Source organism: Mandrillus leucophaeus, unplaced genomic scaffold, assembly GCF_000951045.1.
Source record: "Mandrillus leucophaeus isolate KB7577 unplaced genomic scaffold, Mleu.le_1.0 Scaffold108, whole genome shotgun sequence".
NCBI classification, from domain to species: Eukaryota; Metazoa; Chordata; class Mammalia; order Primates; family Cercopithecidae; genus Mandrillus; species Mandrillus leucophaeus.
Window position 1 is genome coordinate 2,258,900 of NW_012098987.1, and position 18,545 is coordinate 2,277,444.

The 18,545-nt window shown below is 35.7% G+C and overlaps 1 protein-coding gene across 1 annotated transcript in view; it reads right to left on the minus strand.

Moving 5' to 3' along the window:
• The window catches only part of WDR72 (WD repeat domain 72), a 233,714-nt gene that overhangs the window by 91,834 nt on the left and 123,335 nt on the right, over nucleotides 1–18,545 (minus strand). Inside the window, exons 13-15 of the mRNA XM_011986685.1 lie at nucleotides 14,821–15,638; nucleotides 12,966–13,057; nucleotides 8,780–8,859 (exon numbers count right to left, since the gene is read on the minus strand). Coding sequence (XP_011842075.1) covers nucleotides 8,780–8,859; nucleotides 12,966–13,057; nucleotides 14,821–15,638 — 990 coding nt within the window. The remainder of the gene's footprint in view (nucleotides 1–8,779; nucleotides 8,860–12,965; nucleotides 13,058–14,820; nucleotides 15,639–18,545) is intronic.

The window sequence follows — 18,545 nt, forward strand, 5'->3', positions numbered from 1 at the left end:
AAGGACAGCTAGAGAGAAAGGTCAGGTCACTTACAAAGAGAAGCCCATTAGACTAACAGTGGACCTCTCAGTGGAAACCTTACATGCCAGAAGAGATTGGGGGACAATAGTCAAAATTCTTAAATAAAAGGAAATGCAACCCAGAATTTCATACCTAGCTTAACTAAGCTTCATAAGGGAAGGAGAAAAAAGATCCTTCTCAGACAAGCAAATGTTAAGGAAATTCGTTACCACTGGACCTGCCTTACAAGAGCTCCTGAAGGAAGCACTAAATATAGAAAGGAGAGACTGTTACCAGTCATTACAAAAACACACTGAAGCACACAGACCAGTGACACTGTAAAGCAACCACATAAACACATCTGCAAAATAACCAGCTAACATCATGATGACAGGATGAAATCCACACATATCAATACTAATCTTAAATGTAAATGGACTAAATGCCTCAATTAAATGACATAGAGTGGTAAGCTAGATAAAGAACCAAAACTATCAGTATGTAGTCTTCAACATAACATGTCAACCCTCAAAATAAAGGGTTGGAGGAAAATCTACCAAGTAAGTGGAAAAAAGGAAAAAGCAGGGGTTGCAATCCTAGTTTCTGACAAAACAGACTTTAAACCAACAAAGATCAAAAAAGACAAAGACATTACATAATGGTAAAGGGTTCAATTCAACAGGAGGAGCTAACTATCCTAAATATAAATACAACCAACACAGGAGCACACAGATCCATAAAGCAAGTTCTTAGAGACCTACAAAGAGACTTAGATCCCCACACAATAATCATGGGAGACTTTAACACCTCACTGACAATATTAGACAGATAATTGAGACAGAACATTAACAAAGATATTCAGGACCTGAACTCAGCAGTGGATCAAATGGACCTGATGTCTATAGAACTCTCCACCCCAAAACAACAGAATATACATTTCTTTCATCACCACAGGACACCTATTCTAAAATTGATCATAACTGAAAGTAAAACACTCCTTAGCAAATGCAAAATAACTGAAATCATAACAAACAGTCACCAGGACCACAGCACAATCAAATTAGAACTCAAGACTAAGAAATTCACTCAAAACCATATAATCACATGGAAATTGAATAACCTACTCCTGAATGACTTTTGGGTAAATGAAATTAAGGCAGAAATGAAAAAGATCTTCGAAACTACCAAGAATAAAGATACAACATACCAGAATCTCTGGGACAGAGCTAAGGCAGGGTTAAGAGAGTAATTAATGGCACTAAATGCCCAGATCAAAAAACTAGAAAGATCTCATGTTAACAACCTAACATTACAACTAAAAGAACTAGAGAATCAAGAGCAAAAAAATCCCAACGCTAACAGAAGATCAGAAATAACCAAAATGAGAGCTGAACTAAAGGAGAGAAAGACACGAAAAAACTATTGAAAAGATCAACAAATCCAAGAGCTGGTTTTTAGAAAAAAATAATAAAATAGATCACTCGCTAGACTAATACAGAAGAAAAGAGAGAAGATTCAAATAACACAATCAGAAATGATAAGGGAGATATTACCACTGACCCAACAGAAATACAATCCTCGGAGAATATTACAAACTAGTAATATATGCACACGGCCTAGAAAATCTAGAAGAAATGGATAAATTCCTGGACACATGCACCCTTGAAGCCTGAACCAGGAAGAAACTGAATCCCTGAACAGACTAATAATGAGTTCTGAAATTGAGGCAGTTAAATAAACAGCTTACCAATCAAAAAAAGCACAGGACCAGACAGATTCACAGATGAATTATATGAGACATACAAAGAAGAGCTGGTATCATTCCTACTGAAACTATCTGAAAAATTAGAAAAGGAAAGGACTCCTCCCTAACTCATTCTATGAGGCCAGCACCACCCTGATACCAAAACCTGTCAGAAATATGACAAAAAAAGAAAATTTCAGCTCAGTATTCCTGATGAACATCAATGAAAATATCCTCAACAAAATACTGGAAAACCGAATCCAGCAGCATATCAAAAAGCTTACCCACCATGATCGAGTATGCTTCATCTCTGGGATGCAAGTTTGGTTCAACACATGCAAATCAATAAATATGAGTCATCACATAAACAGAACTGAAGACAAAACCACATGATTGTCTCAATAGAAGCAGGAAAGGCATTCAATAAAATTCAACAGCACTTCATGTTAAAAACTCTCAATAAAGAAGACATTGAAGGAACATATCTTGAAATAATAAGAGACATATGTGACAAAACCACAGCCAACATCTTACTGAATAGGCAAAAGCTGGAACCCTTCCTCCTTGAAAATCAGCACAAGACAAGGATGCCCTGTCTCACTACTCCTATTCAACACAGTATTGGAATTTCTGGTCAGGGCAATCCCACAAAGGAAACCAATAGGTCATTCAAATAGGAAAAGAGGAAGTCAAACTATCCTGTTTGAAGATGTCATGATCATGCATCTAGAAAAGCCCATCGTCTCAGCCCAAAAACGTCTTAAGCTGTTAAGTAACTTCAGCGAAGTCTCAGGATACAAAATCAATGTGCAAAAATCATTAACATTCCTATAAACAACAGTCAAGCTGAGAGCCAAATCACGAATGAACTCCCATTCACAATTGCAACAAGAAGAATAAAATACCTAGGAATACAGCCAACTAGAAAGGTGAAGGATCTCTACAAGGAGAATAACAAACCATGGCTCAAATAAATCAGAGATGACACAAGCAAATGGAAAAACATTCCATGTTCATGAATAGGAAGAATCAATATCGTTAAAATGGCCATGTTGCCTAGCAATTCACGGATTCATTGCCATTCATATCAAGCTATCAATGTCATTTTTCACATAACTAGAAAAAACTATCTTAAAATTCATATGGAACCAAAAAAGAGTTAGAATGTCCAGGGCAATCCTAAGAAAAAAAAACAAAGTTGGAGGCGTCATGTTACCTGATTTCAAACTATACTACAGGGCTACAGTAACCAAAACAGCAATATATTGGTACAAGAACAGACACATGGACCAATGGAACAGAACAGAGAACCCAGAAATAAGATCACACACCTACAACTATCTGATCTTTGGTGAACCTGACAAAAACAAGCAATAGGGAAAGGATTCCTTATTTAATAAATGGTGCTGGGATAACTAACCAGTGTTAGCCACATGCAGAAGATTAAAACTGGACCCCTGCCTTATACCACATACAAAAATTAACTCAAGATGGATTAAACACTTGAATGTAAAACACAAAATTATAAAAACCCTGGAAGACAACCTAAGCAATACCATTCAGGACACAGGCATAGGCAAAGGTTTAACGGCCAAGATGCCAAAAGCAACTGCAACAAAAGCAAACACTGGGAAATGGGATCTAATTAAACTAAAGAGCTTCTGCACAGCGAAAGAAATTACCAATAGAGTAAACAGGCAACCTACAGAATGGGAGAAAATTTTTGCAAACTATGCATCTGACAAAGGTCTAACATCCAGGTTCTACAAAGAACTTAAACAAATTTACAAGAAAAAAGAAAACTCTATTAAAACATGGGCAAAGGAAATGAACAGACACTTTTCAAAGGAAGACATACATGTGGCCAAAAATCATATGAAAAAAAGGTTAACATCACTGATCATTAGAGAAATGCAAATCAAAACCACAATGAGATAACACCTCACACCAGTCAGAATGTTGAAGTCAAAAAGTTACAGATTAAAAAATAAAAAAATAACAGATGCTGGAGAGGCTGTGGATTAAAGGAACACTTATACATCGTTGGTGGGAATGTAAATTAGTTCAGCCATTGTGGAAGACAGTGTGGTGATTCCTCAAAGACCTAAAGACAGAAATACCATTCAACCCAGCAATCCCATTAGTGGATATATACCCAAAGGAATAGAAATCATTCTATTATAAAGACACATGCACACGTATGTTCATTGCAGATCTATTCGCAATGACAAAGACATGGAATAAACCTAAATGTCAATCAATGGTAGACTGGATAAAGAAAATGTGGCTCATATACACCATGGAATACTATGCAGCCATAAAAGAGAACAAGACCATGTCCTTTGCACTGACATGGATGGAGTCGGAGGCCATTATCCTCCAATAAACTGACACAGGAACAGAAAACCAAATACTGAATGTTCTCACTTACAAGTGGGAGCTAAATGATGGGAACACTTGAACACGACCTACCCTGCAACCTACTGAAGAGCAGAAGGTGGGAGGAGAGAGAGGATCAGGAAAAACTACTAATGGGTACTAGGCTTAATGTCTGAGAGATGAAATAATCTGTACAGCAAACCCCCATTATACAAGTTTATCTATGAAACAAATCTGCACTTATGCCCCTCAACTTAACATAAAAGTTTTCAAAAAAGTAAAATCAAGCTAACATAATTCAACTAACTGCTTAAATGAATGATTTTATAAATAATTTGAGGATGGCTGGGCGTGGTGGTTCACACTTGTAATCCCAGCACTTTGGGAGGCCAAGGCAGGAGGATCATTTGAGGTCAGGAGTTTGAGACCAGCCTGACCTACATGGTGAGACTCTGTCTCTACTAAAAATATAAAAATTAACTGGGCATGGTGGCTCATGCCTGTAATCCCAGCTACTTGGAAGGATGAGGCAGGAGAGTCGCTTGAACCTGGAAGACGGAGGCTGCAGTGAGCCGAGATCATGCCACTGCACTCCAGCCTGGGTGACAGAAAGAAAAAGTAATAATAATAATAATTTGAGGATCGGCTATTGAAGCAGTAAAATGGATACTTGGAAGAGTCTCTATTCTTCCTGAAGGGCCGCAATACTCATTTCCATTTTACATATGAGCAAGACAAATAATCAAGAAGTTTAACCTATCTTCCAGATCATGCATCAGGCCAGTAGCAGAGATGAGAAGAGAATCTTGAAGGCTGGACTTTCTGTAGAGTGGGTAAATTCTCTGGTAGTCTTCATCTAAAGCCAGCATTTCACATACCGTCACAGAGTCATAGAACCTTAAAGGTCTGTTAGTCCAAACATGCTCAAAGCACATTAAAGTTTATTTGAAGGTCAAATGAACAACTACCAAAGATCTTCAAGCGAGAGCAATTTAAGAGAAATGTTTTGTTGAATCCTTCTTTTTAATAATTTTTTCCCCATTTAGGAACTTTTTGGCTTCCGGGGGAAAAAATCTCACTTTTAACAGATAGGCCTTTTTGGGGTGACTACTAATGTGCTGATAAAGTTGCATGTACTTGTGTTTATTCCAATTATTACAGAGGTTGCCTGCATAGCTACTCATTCATTCATTAAATATGTATTGACTGCGTACTGTCACTTCTGCTTTTCTGGGCATTGGTAAGAGAGGGGCAAATGAGACAAACAAGGTCACTGCTCTCAGCAAGCTTATATAACAGTGTGAAGACAAAATAAGCAAGCAAAACAGTAAATAATATAATTTCCATTAAAAGTAATCACAGCAAAAAAACTAGGTAATGTGATGATGACTAGATGAGTGGGGTTGGGTAGAATGTGGCAACAATATTAGTTGGAGTTATAAAAGAAGACTTCCTTAAGAAGATAGATTTTTAAGCAAAGACCTAAATGATTAATGAAGACATGAGAATTCTAGCCCAACAGAACAGTAAGATCCTGAGTTCAGATGAGCTTTATGTCTTCTGAAAATAAAAAGAAAGCCAGTTGGGGCTACATCAAGGTAAGATAGGAGGTGGTAAATGATGACAGATGGGGTCAGGCTGGGGAAAAAAATCACATGCATACTTGCAGGCCAGGACAACTAGTTTTTATAGCCATTCCAACTGTGTATATTTAGTATTACAGCATCAGCCCCTACAGCATATTACGAGTTAACTTTTTTTGTTTCCTTATAACCAAGAATAATCATTTGTAATTGGAGTTATTGCTATTTCAATCTTGCAAATTTGATATGTAATGTATCAAGTTCATAAAAAAGAATAAACTTCTAGTAAACATTCATCGAATCAATGCACAACTATTTATTGTACAATGCACAAAAGTACTGGTAAAATTTTGAGACCAAAAGGAGCCTTAAAGGAGAAAGAAGGACTTAAATTGGACATTGAAGAAACCAGCCCTCTAAGTCAACTCACAGATGAGGTACTCTCAGAATGTAAAAAAAAAAAAGATTTATTAAACCACAAAACTATAGTAACCAAAAGGCATGGTACTGGCTCAAAAGTAGACCTATGGACCAATAGAAGAGAACAGAGAACCCAGAAATGAATCCATACACCTACAGTGAACTCATTTTTGACAAAAGTGCCAAGAACATACATTGGGGAAAAGAGAGCCTCTTCAATAAATGGTGCTGGGAAATCCTTATGCAGAAGAATGAAACTAGACCCCTATTTCTTACCATATACAAAAGTCAAATCAAAATGCATTGAAGACTTAAATCTAAGACATTAAACTATCAAACTACTACAAGAAAACATTGGCGGAGATCTCCAGGTCATTGGTCTGGGCAAAAATTTCCTGAGTAAGCACAGGCAACCAATGCAAAAATGGACAAATGGAATCACATCAAATTTAAAAGCTTCGCATAGCAAAGGAAACAATCAACAAAATCAAGAGACAATCCACAGAATGAGAGAAAATATTTGCAAACTACCCATCTGACGAGGGATTAATACCCAGAGTATACAAGGAGCGCAAACAACTCTATAGGAAAAATCTAACAATCCAGTAAGATAATGGCCAAAATAAACGAATAGACATTTCTCAAAAGAAGACATACAAAGAATAAACAGGCATATGCAAAGGTACTCAACATCACTTATCATCAGAGAAATGCAAATCAAAGCAACAATGCAATATCATGTCACCCCAGTTAAAATGGCTTATATCCAAAATACAGGCAATATCAAATGCTGGTAAGGATGTAGAGAAAAGAAAATCCACTGTTGGTGGAAATGTAAACTAGTGCATCCACTATGGAGAACAGTTTGGAGGTTCCTCAAAAAACTAAAAATAGATCTATCATATGATACAGCAATCCCACTGCTCAGTATAACCCAAAAGAAAGCAAACCAGTATATCAAAGAGAAATCTGAACTCCTATGTTTGTTGCAGAACTGTTCACAACAGCCAACATTTGGAAGCAACGTAGGTATTTGGAAGCAATTAAGTATCCATCAACAGATAAACGGATAGAGAAAACATGGTACACAGCACAATAGAGCACTATTCAGTTATAAAAAAATGAGATCCTGTCATTTGCAACATCATGGATAAGCTGGAGATCATTATGTTAAGTGAAATAAGCCAGGCACAGATACACTAATATTGCATGTTTTCACTTATGTGTGGAATCTCGAAAGCAAAACAGGGCAGGTGAGATGGCACACACCTGTAAGCCTAGCACTTTGGAAGGGTGAGGTGGGCGGATCGCTTGAGCCCAGGAATTTGAGACCAGCCTGAGCAATATGGCAAAACCCCATCTCTTTAAAAATACAAAAAATTAGCCAGGTGTGGTGGTGCATGCCTGTAGTTCCAGCTACTTGGGAGGCTGAGGTGGGAGGATCACTTGAGCCTGGTAGAGTGAGGCTGCCGTGAGCTGTTACTGTACCACTGCACTCCAGCCTGGGTGACAGAGAAAGATCCTTTCTCAAAAATAAATAAATAAATAAATAAATAAATAAATAAATAAATAAATAGGCCGGGCACGGTGGCTCACACCTGTAATGTCAGCACTTTGAGAGGCCAAGACGGGTGGATCATGAGGTCAGGAATTCGAGACCATCCTGGTTAACATGGGGAAACCCCGTCTCTACTAAAAAAATACAAAAAACTAGCCAGGCGAGGTGGCGGGCGCCTGTAGTCCCAGCTACTTGGGAGACTGAGGCAGGAGAATGGTGTGAACCTGGGAGGCAGAACTTGCAGTGAGCTGAGATCCGGCCACTGCACTCCAGCCTGGGCGATAGAGCGAGACTCCATCTCAAAAAAAAAAAAAAAAAAAAAAAAAAAAAAAAAAAATAATAATAATAATAATATTAAATAAATAAATAAATAAATAACTACATTGAACTCATGGACGTAGAGAGTAGAAGAATGGTTAGCAGAGGCTGGGAAGGGTAGTGTGAAATAGGGGTAGGTGGGGATGATTAATAGGCGCCAAAAAAAGTCAGAAAGAATGAATAAAACCTACTATTTGATACCACAACAGGGTGACTATAGTCAATAATAATTTAATTTTACTTTTTAAGTTAACTAAAAGAATATAAATGGATTATTTCTAACACAAAGGACAAATGCTTGAGGTGATGGATACCCCATTCTCTATGATGTGATAATTAGGCATTGCATGCCTGTATTAAAATATTTCATGTACCCCATAAATATATATGACCACTACGTGCCCACAAAAATTGAAAATTTAAAAAAATTATAATTTCACATAATCAAATTCCCACACATAGGTACTTTAATGTATGTCATATTTGGAAATCAAATAATGGACAATTCTGCTTCAGACTGAAGCTTCAACAAGCAAGAAATTACCTGTGATGACAAGAACCTCCCTCCCTCAGCCCCCGGCATTCACGCTCCCCTGGTGAATGGTGTACCCTTGCTTATGTTATGGCCTGTGTTTTCCCTCATCTCTATGCCTGTTCAAAGGCTATTTTATGAGGACAAGAGTAACTACTTGTATTTTCAGATAGAGGGGTGTACCCATGAACCACAGCAGCAAGGAACTCTTCTAGTAACTTCATGAATGTGAATTATATCATACCTGCACAGACTGGTCTCTCCAACAGGAAATTAGCTTCAAAAGTGAAAGGTCAGCCTCAGGTACATGGGAATCATTCTTACCTAGAAATATACAGAACACATTTATATCTTGAGAGTATTAAAAATGGATAGCAGCTCTTAAGACGGGCTGCATATTAGAATCACCTGGGAAGCTTTGTTTTTTATAAACACCAGTGCCCAGATTCAATCTTCCAGAGATTTTTATTTTACAGATCCTGTGGTAGAGGTGGGACAGGCATTAATGCTTTGTAAAAGTGCCACAGATGATTTACATGTACAGCCAGAGTCAACATCCATTTGTCTACATTTATATACACACCCACACACCCATATACACACACACACACACACATTTATATGTAATTCTAACAATTATACTAACACATATTCACATCAAATCAGATTCATTTTTACAGTTTCAACACATTTTTGACCCAAGACAGATCACCAAATCTTACAATTCCTTCCTTATTCAAATTCTGAAATTCTCCTCTGCCATGAATTAGTCTCTATCACATGTAAAATCAAATAAAAGACTTCCTTTGATTTGTCCTTATCCAGCTCTACCACTCTGATCAATAGGTAGAGCACTACTGTTTTAATTTGACTCATTCTGTTATGTATTGTTTCTTTTCTGTTTGCCCTCTCCAATGTCCTTTCTATCTGTCTTAATGTTCAGCGTGAAATTTTAAGAATGAGTGAGCGCTTGGTTTAAGTAAATTGGTTCATTGAGTGTCCAGCAGTTTCCTACACACACAAAAAAAATATTTAATAAGTGTCTTTTCATTAATTGAAAATGTACATATAATCATAATGAACAGTCGATGAATTAAGGCTTTCTGATGGCTAAAGTCTATTATCTAGGCGGCACATCCTGAGAGTGACATAGGGAAGAATGGTAAGGGCTTGCACAAGCGGAAAAGTTGTTACTATAATTGTCTACTTAAATTAATATATTGATATATGTCTGACATTGTGGTATCAACTATTTAAATTAGCATTTGTCTGATACACTTTTCATCAAATCCCTATTTTTATATTAACATATGAGATATCTATCTATCGATCTATATGAATATATATTTACCACATTAGTAGTCAAGGAAAATGTAATAAAAGTATTGTATACAATGCAATTTGAGAACATAAAAGTAATATATAAGAAACTTCTGACCAATTATTGATAGTATTTTTTCCTGATAGAGCACTTAATATAAATGTAAAATGACCATGAACACTATATAAAACATGTAAGTATGATAGAAGATTATAATTTTGACATGTTTTCCATTTCTTCATGAACACAGCAGGTAAGAGAACATTTTCTTTTGATCTCCATTTTTCCTCCCTCTCCCACTTTGCTGACCTTGTGACTCAACCATCAAAGCTAAGTATTGGTCTCAACTGTAACTACTTACTAACATCATGGGGTACCTCAAAGCACACTTTAATGTGATGTTGAAATTTTAATATGTGATAGAAATGAGAGCCAATTTATCTTGGCAATGTCAGTGAGTTAAAGAATTAATTGCAATTTTAGGGGGAAAGATGAAAAGAAAATATCCGAGGCTTACCAATATTATTCAGTCACCATTCCTGCTGACAGAAGTGAATACTGGTTCCTGTCAACATTTTAGAATGAGCACCTCAGAGTATTATTTTATTCTTTAGGATTTGGCTTTATAAAATTAGTACCATGAAGTCAATACTTCCTTTTGTTTAACCTTCCATCTTCCTATTATTATTATTATTTTTTTTGAAAAACGTGTTTCCCTCGTCCTTAGCTGAATTTCAAATGCGATAAAGCCAACCTAAATCCCAGAGAGATGATTCTATAGTAACAGTAGTTGCTTAGGCTTTTTTGCTGGGGCAGCCACAGGAAAAACAGGGACCTCCTTGATTCTAGTTAGTAATCCCCTGTCTTTGCAGAAATACTTATACTAAATCTTAAATTCCAATCCCCTTCTGAGTTACCAGTGCTAAAAAACAAACAAACAAACAAACAACAACAACAACAAAAACATTGGATAGCTAACCCTAATAAGAGTAACTATCTAAGGAGAAAGGAGGCAACCCAGACTGGGGCTATTTAGAGGGAACTTCATCTGTAATCATAAATGTGAGAAGTGGCCTGACACAGTGGACAGGAAATGGGGTTAGGAATCAGATTTGGATTGGAATGCAGGCCCCTCTACTGAATAGCTGTTTGCCTATAAGTCATCGAACTTCCTTGAGTCCCATTTTTTTTAAAGTAAAACAGAGATGCTGCCTCCTACTGTGCAGGGTTGTTTTTGTATTAAATGAGTAAAAACATTAAATATGTAAAACCATTAACATAATTCTTGGAACATACTAAGCACTAGATAATTGGAAGCTATTAATAAACTCTCACTTAAAAATACTCTTTTCAACAGTCCTGTGAGGGCCACTGTGTACCGTTATTCAGGTCACCCCATCCTATGGATCATATACTGCACAGCTTTGGAGGCAACACGCACACTGTGTCTGGGATCACATTGCCATTTTACAAATGTAGTAATTAGGGCTTTTAAAAAGTAAAAAACATGTCCAATAGAACACAAGTAGTCAATGGCAGAGCTGGATCTTGAATCTCAGCCATGTATCTTATTTATCTCCAAAACCATTGTTCTAGTCATTATTCATCCTTTAATTTTATTTGTCCATTAATTTAATTCATCCACGAATGCAAAAGTTATTTGCTAATTCCTTCTAGATATTGTACTAGGAACTGGGGACACAACAATGAATAAAACTGTCACCAAAATATAACTTCCATGGAGCTTACAATTTAGTAGCAGGAGGCAGATGAGATTTTTAAAAGTAACAGATGTCAGATAGTGAAGAGGCTTATGGAAAATAGTACACCAGCAAAAGGGGTAGGGAGTGCTGGGGAGGAGGTAGGGCACCTTCAGTGATAAAGTGGCACTGGAGCAAGACTTGACGGATGGTAGCAGGTGGAGGGTGAGCAGGTTGAGCCACACGAAGGTCTAGGGAAAGAACACCACAGGCAAGGGTACAGCCAATGCAAAGGTCCTCAGACCTGCTTGTCATGCTTGGGTAAGAGTAAAAAGGCTAGGGTGGCTGGAATGAGTTAAGCAGGGGGTGAACACTAAGAGATAAGGTTGGATGGGGGTGTGTATGTGATGACATACGTAAGCGGTCAGATCCTATAGGGCCTTGTGCGCTATAGTAAGGACAATGGCTTTTATTCTGAGTGAAACAGAAGCCACTGGAAGGTTATACATAGAAGAGTGAGGTTCTGACTTAGTTCTGAATAAATCATTCTGGCTGCTTGGTTGGGAACAGAGTGCAGCAGCCAAGAATAGGAGCAGAGAGATGATCAGGTGCCTACTGTGGTCATCCAGGCAGGACAGGAGGAACGCTCACAGGGGTGAGGGTAAGGGCAAGGAAGGTTGAGGGAGATGGAGTTGCTGGTGTAGTGGGTGAGAAGCAGTCAGATTCTGGGATACATTCTGAAGGTAGAACTGACACAATTACTAACAGATTGGACGTGGGGTGTGAGAGAAAGGGAAAGTTCTTGGCTTGAGCAATTGGCGATTGGAAGGATAGAACTGTCATTTACTGAGATGTCCCAAACTTGGAAAAACAGGTTTGGGAGATAAATTTGCCATTTGGCTCACGAGAAAATCTAAACACTGAAGTTGAGAATATAATCTTCTAAAATTGCAAGAACATTATCTAATATAATAATCATTTATTTGGTAATAAAGATATTGATGCAATAAACTTTCCAATAAAACACAATAATAAAATACTTAACACCTAAGTATTTCCTTTGCTGAAAAGTTTCAAATTTTTAGGCATTTCAAAGATCATTTGAAATCTATGTTTTATAAATGTTAGAATGTTATGTCTATGGTTTAAAATTATAAAATGTTCAATTTGTGTTTTTAAATGTTTGATAAATGTCACCCACCTCATTTTCTAAATGAAGAAAGTAAGGCCCAGAAAAGCTAAATGTCTAGCCTCAAGCCACACAGCTAGTGTAATCACAAACATAGGTAAAATCTATCTTTTATAAATGTTATTTATTTTGACATTGCTAACCAGTTATAGAAAGACTAGTTATTTCCTTTCATAGGAAAAAAAAAATCAGATCATTTCTGTGTCAGTAGCTCCCTTACCATTTCGTGAGCAACCGTAGAAGCCTGACATATTTAAAATGTCATTCCCAGCACTTCTCACCTTATTATGTGCACATTCCATTCTGAAAGAACTGTTAGAAAAAAGATTGGCAGTATATTACTAAAAAGCACAAAAAATTATTTGAGGAAATAAATCAAAGATATGGGTACATGACCACTTTCGCAAATTTGGAAATTGAATACAGATTATTTTTAGCAATATCTTTCACATCAATTTCTTTTGTGAATCTGATTTCCTCACTTTGTTCCCACCTAAATCTTTTTTTTTTTTTTTTAGGCTCCCACCTAAAATCTTAATCCCAATTGACCTGCACGTCTTAGTTTGCCAGTATTATCTGTGACCTACATTTACAAGACAGGTTTGCTATTTTAGGTCACATGACTACTGACTAATGCAACAAATTAAAAAAACTCAATATGTTGACATCTGTCAAAGAATTCTCCTCAGCTACCATTGGAGCCTTATGAAGGCGGGTTTTACCCTACACCAGTGTTCCCATCACGGGAATCTTCCGAAACTGCCAGGGATGTTCTGATAAGTAGGCAGGTGTTGCCTTAAAATTCAGTTAAATCATGTGCCCAGTTGTTAAGCTTATGAAGATTTCTCAACCTTCACAACCACAGTAAAATTTTTGTGAAATGGTCAAATTTGTTGGAAGGATTTGGTGTGACAAATCCAACATACATTATTTTGATTTCTCAAAAAATAGTATCTGGGCTCTGACAGCAGATCAAATCTGGAGTGGCTGCAGTAGAGAAGCAGTCTCTCATCCTGACACGTTCATTCTATAATTTGTTTCAATGAAGAATTCTTTAAAGAGTCAACTAATGTGTGACAACATTTGAAAGGCTATTTAATAAAAGGCATACCAAAAGTCCGTAAGCTTCCCTAAAGTGCACCAGACATCAGACACATCATTTCCATCCTGTAATCTGTATCAGGAATAAACTTACAATGAAAACCTCTGGCAAACAACTAAGTCCCTCATCTGCTCTGTGGGATCATGATTAGACCAATAAATCAAATTGATTAGCAACCTAAGCTTTTAAGAATTTCACAGTCACCTATACCACCCACCTCATTTTGTAAATCAGGAAAGTAAGGCCCAGAAAAGCAAAGTGACTAGCCCAAAGTCACATAGTAGTGTAATCTCAACACTCAAAAACAACAGTTATTACTAAACTGTACTATGTATAAATGAATTACTAAATAGCCTCTTCTATTTTATTCTATTTTAATATGCCAAAATATAAAATAAATGGTAAAATTTGAGGTATGAAATTTTCAATTTTTTCCTTCTCTGATGATATCAAAAACATATCATAAGCCTTTACTTAAATTGTTTGTTCATACTTAATTCATACCATGTATAATGGATTTCAAGACGTATATGTGTTTTTGTTCATACTTAATTCATACCATGGATAATGGATTTCAAGACGTATATGTGTCTATGTATGTATATGTGTATGTATCTATGTATCTATGTAGCTATCTATCTATCTATCTATCTATCTATCTATCTATCTATCTATCTATCTACTCATTCAGCATCCCACACTATGTCTTTTCTGACACATATTATGAAAACATTGAATATTTGTTGAATGAATGAATTTTAAATCATATAGATCGATTGCCAAATTATACTCCAATCCAAACAATTAAAAGGGAGATTTTCTTAATGTTTTTTAAACCAAGAAGTTGTTGCATATTTACCCCCCACTGCAAAGAAGGAAGGAATGTTAAAGAGCTGAATATACCAAAGAGCAAATCATGATTTTTTTTTAATGTCATAATCTAGTATAGTCAAAATCTCTAGGTATGTCTTACCTGCCAACTCTAAATGCCAATTCTAAAGGCATGTTAACTAACTTATTAACTAAAAATAGTCTGCTCAACAAATAAACTATAGTATTTGACTCTTGCAAAGAATCACAATTATTTTCCAGTCTTCTTGGAATTCCAACCTGATCTGGAAGAGTGGCTGTGTATTTATCTGACAAGTCCAAAACTTTCCTGGAAAATAAATTTACTCCTGAATAGTCTTTTATCATTTCAGTATTGCATACATCCCAACCTGGCAACATCAGTGAGAAATGATCTTCATTCGAAGCAAGTCCCAAAGAAATAGGACCCTGAAGCTTTAAAATATTGAGGTGCTTAATGCAAAGATAATCTAAATCTTTATCCACTCCCCATGGCAAAAGGCAAGACAGAAACAATTTAGCTGTGTCTATTGTAAGACTGGCATCTACTTTTCTTGATGGCTTAGGCTGCATTTTTTTGGAGATCTTCATTTTCTTCTGCCTTTTAATTCCATCATTTTCTTCTGAGAATTTGATGGTATTATCTCCTTGGGACAGGCTTTCAGTAATAGGCTTGGCTTGTGCCTCTGCTGAGAGAGGACCACAGGCAGTTTTACTCTTTCTCAGTGTCAGTGTCTTCTTCTCCACTGTGCTCTTGGCTCTTCTCAGGACCTCACCACCATAGAATGAACTGGAAGAGTCAACATCACTGAGTGGAGTTGGTAGTAAAAGTTCAACAAGGTTTTCCAGATCAAATAGAAGAATATGAAAGCCCACGTTACTCCATTTTGTCTTCACAGGCAAGACATTAAAAGGTCTTGGGCAAAATTTGGCATCAGCAACCTAAGGGAACAAAAAAATATTTTGTGTCAAAGTTCTTGCTTATTAAGTTATTTTATTAAAGATTCCATGATGTTAAAGTGGCATTTTAAAAAAGTATTAATTTGCAGAGTAGCTAAAGGCAAGTCATTTTAATTTTTTTGTCTTAGCTATAAAAAATTCCTTTCTAAATTAAATATTCTATATTCTAACATTCTTTGAAAACTTCTTTTCTTTTTTCCTAAATTTTATTTTTCCTCTAAATAAATATGAATTATGTCTCTGGAGTAAGATGGTACTAGATTAACATCCTTTAATATACACTCTCACATCTTTCTACTATTATAGTCATAAAGACATACAAGGACAAGGTTGGTTTGAAAACTGAGGAGAACAAATGTAAGAACGCAAGCAAAAAGTAAATATTTTAACAACAATGGTGCTTCCAAATTTGTTAAAATTGGAAGTAATTGAAATGTTGACCAATGTCATATTGCTCTAAGAAAAACCCAAAAAAACTCACCTTGTTGTCTTGCATTTGATTTTTCCCCAAAGGCTGGCACAGTGGGTTCCCATACTTCTACTATGTTCTTGCTAATTTATGAGGCATTCCTTGAATACCTTATTCCCTCATATCAACCCACTACTCTCTAAACTCTTCCTTGCTTTCCTTCTTAGGATTTCCTTATAGAATATGAAAAATTTATTTCTTTATTGTATGTTTCCTCCACTAGCATTCAACCCCACCTTTGCAGGAATTTTGTATGTTAGTTGCCTCAAGTGCCTACAAAACAATGCTGCTATATAGCATTATCAAGAGACTCAATTAATGTCTGTTGAATTAATAATTAGCAAATTTATACAACGGAACACAATTTAAATAATTTAAAATGGTGGTGTAAATTGTATCGATTGGTGAAAAACATGTTATTAGGCAGACAAAATAATTCTCCATTAGTAAAATTTTAGGTACAAATATAGATATTTAAAAATTTGACATATATCTCTATCTACATTTATATATAAAAATGTACATATATAGAGAATAAGTAAATACAAATAAATAAAGTCACAAAGGATATGAACCAAAATGTTACCAACAGTTAACATTTAATTGGGAAGAAGGAATTAATTGGGAAGAAGAAATTAAAATGATCTTTATTTATACTACGGTGTGTTGTGTTTTTGATTTGGTTTCCTGAAATTTTTTACGGCGATGATATATTTAATTTTCAATAATACAAAAGGAAAGTTTAAAAAGAAAGCCATTACAAATTATAAGTGTTAAAAAATGAAATGGAGAATGAATTGTAAAGAGCACATTTGTTTGTCAATAATTGTTAATGTAATTATTAACAAATAATTTTTGCAAATCAATAATAAGAAGAGGATCTTACAGATGGATGAATGGGCAAAGGTAATAACAATTCACAAAACAAATATTCAAAAGTTACAATATGAAAAATTTTTACTACAAGTAGTAACCAGAAAAATGAAATTAAAATAATACCATTCATTGGCCTATTAATTTCACCAACATTATGTTCATCAAAGAAGCCAGACATAAAAGAATTAACTGTATGTAATTCCATCCCTGTTATTTTCAAAAGACAGGAGAAAACAAAACAAGAGGGTTTAAGGATACATTCATAAACAATAAATCTACAAAGCTAGAGGCTACCTTTTGAGGACTGGGAAAGTATAGCTTCTGGGGCGCTCACATATTTTATTTCTGGATCTATGTAGTGATTATGAAGGTGTGTGCTTTACGACCATTGAGTTGTACATTTTTGTGCTGCATTGTTTACTTTTTTCTCTATGTGTTATACATTTCATGGTAAATAAATAATGTAAATGAACTGTTTAAGGAATATTAACAAAGTGCCTCCATTTGGACTAAAAAGTAGACTATGTCCTGATTTTTTTTACCCCTGCATACTGTCAGAAAGTAACCAATATTTGAATTTTGTGCTTATAATTTCTTTGCTTTTGTTTAGGTCTTGACCTTAAATATGTATTCCTATTTGACCTATTTAATCTTGCATGTTTTTGCATGTTTGCCAAACTCCCGATTACATCTCCCACTTATTTAGACCATGTTTAATTTCTTTTGATAATTTTATAATCACTCAAAAATATCTTTATATTACTTGCCTATCAGTTATTTTAACTCTGCAGTACCTATAACTATGGGCCCTCTTAAAATTTATTACTTTTGTTGCCTCTTTTTTTTCCTGCTAGAATTTTGTCAATTTTGATACTCTTTTTAAAGAATCAACTTTTGACTTTGTTTATCCTCTCAATGGAATGTTTTCCTTAAAAGGTAGTCTTGCTAAGTATACAATTTTAGCTTGACTTGTTTTCTCCCAGTATTGGTGAAGAAAGGATTATTCTGCAGTCTCTGTCTTCCTCTGATGCAGTTGAGAAGTCAGCTGCTAGTCTGTCGCACCATCTGTCTTTTCTCTCTGCTGTTTGATTAGATCCTTTAGGCTTCAATATTCCACAGCTTCACTATGATTCTTCTCGGTGTGGATGTTTTCCCTAGTCCTCCACTGTATCTGAGCCTCCCTATCTTTCATCAACTTTGTGAAGTTGTTGGGCTTATCCTATTGAATATTTTCTCTCATCATACCATTATCCCCTTATGGGACACTGACCAGGTATTTGTCAGAGGCTCTATCCCCTTACATTTTTTCATCTCTTTGTCTTTCTGTACACCTCATGTGGGGCAAGCTCTTCAAAATTTTTCTTTTAGTTTGCCAATTTTCTTCTCACCTGTGTTTAATATATCACTTAACTTATGCACTGAGTTCCTAATTTTGATTTTTACATTTTTCATTTCCAGAAGTTCTATTTGGTTCTTTAAAAAAAAAAAAAAAAAGGTCATTTTTATAGACAGTTATTTCTTAACCATATTTTAAAATCATTCTT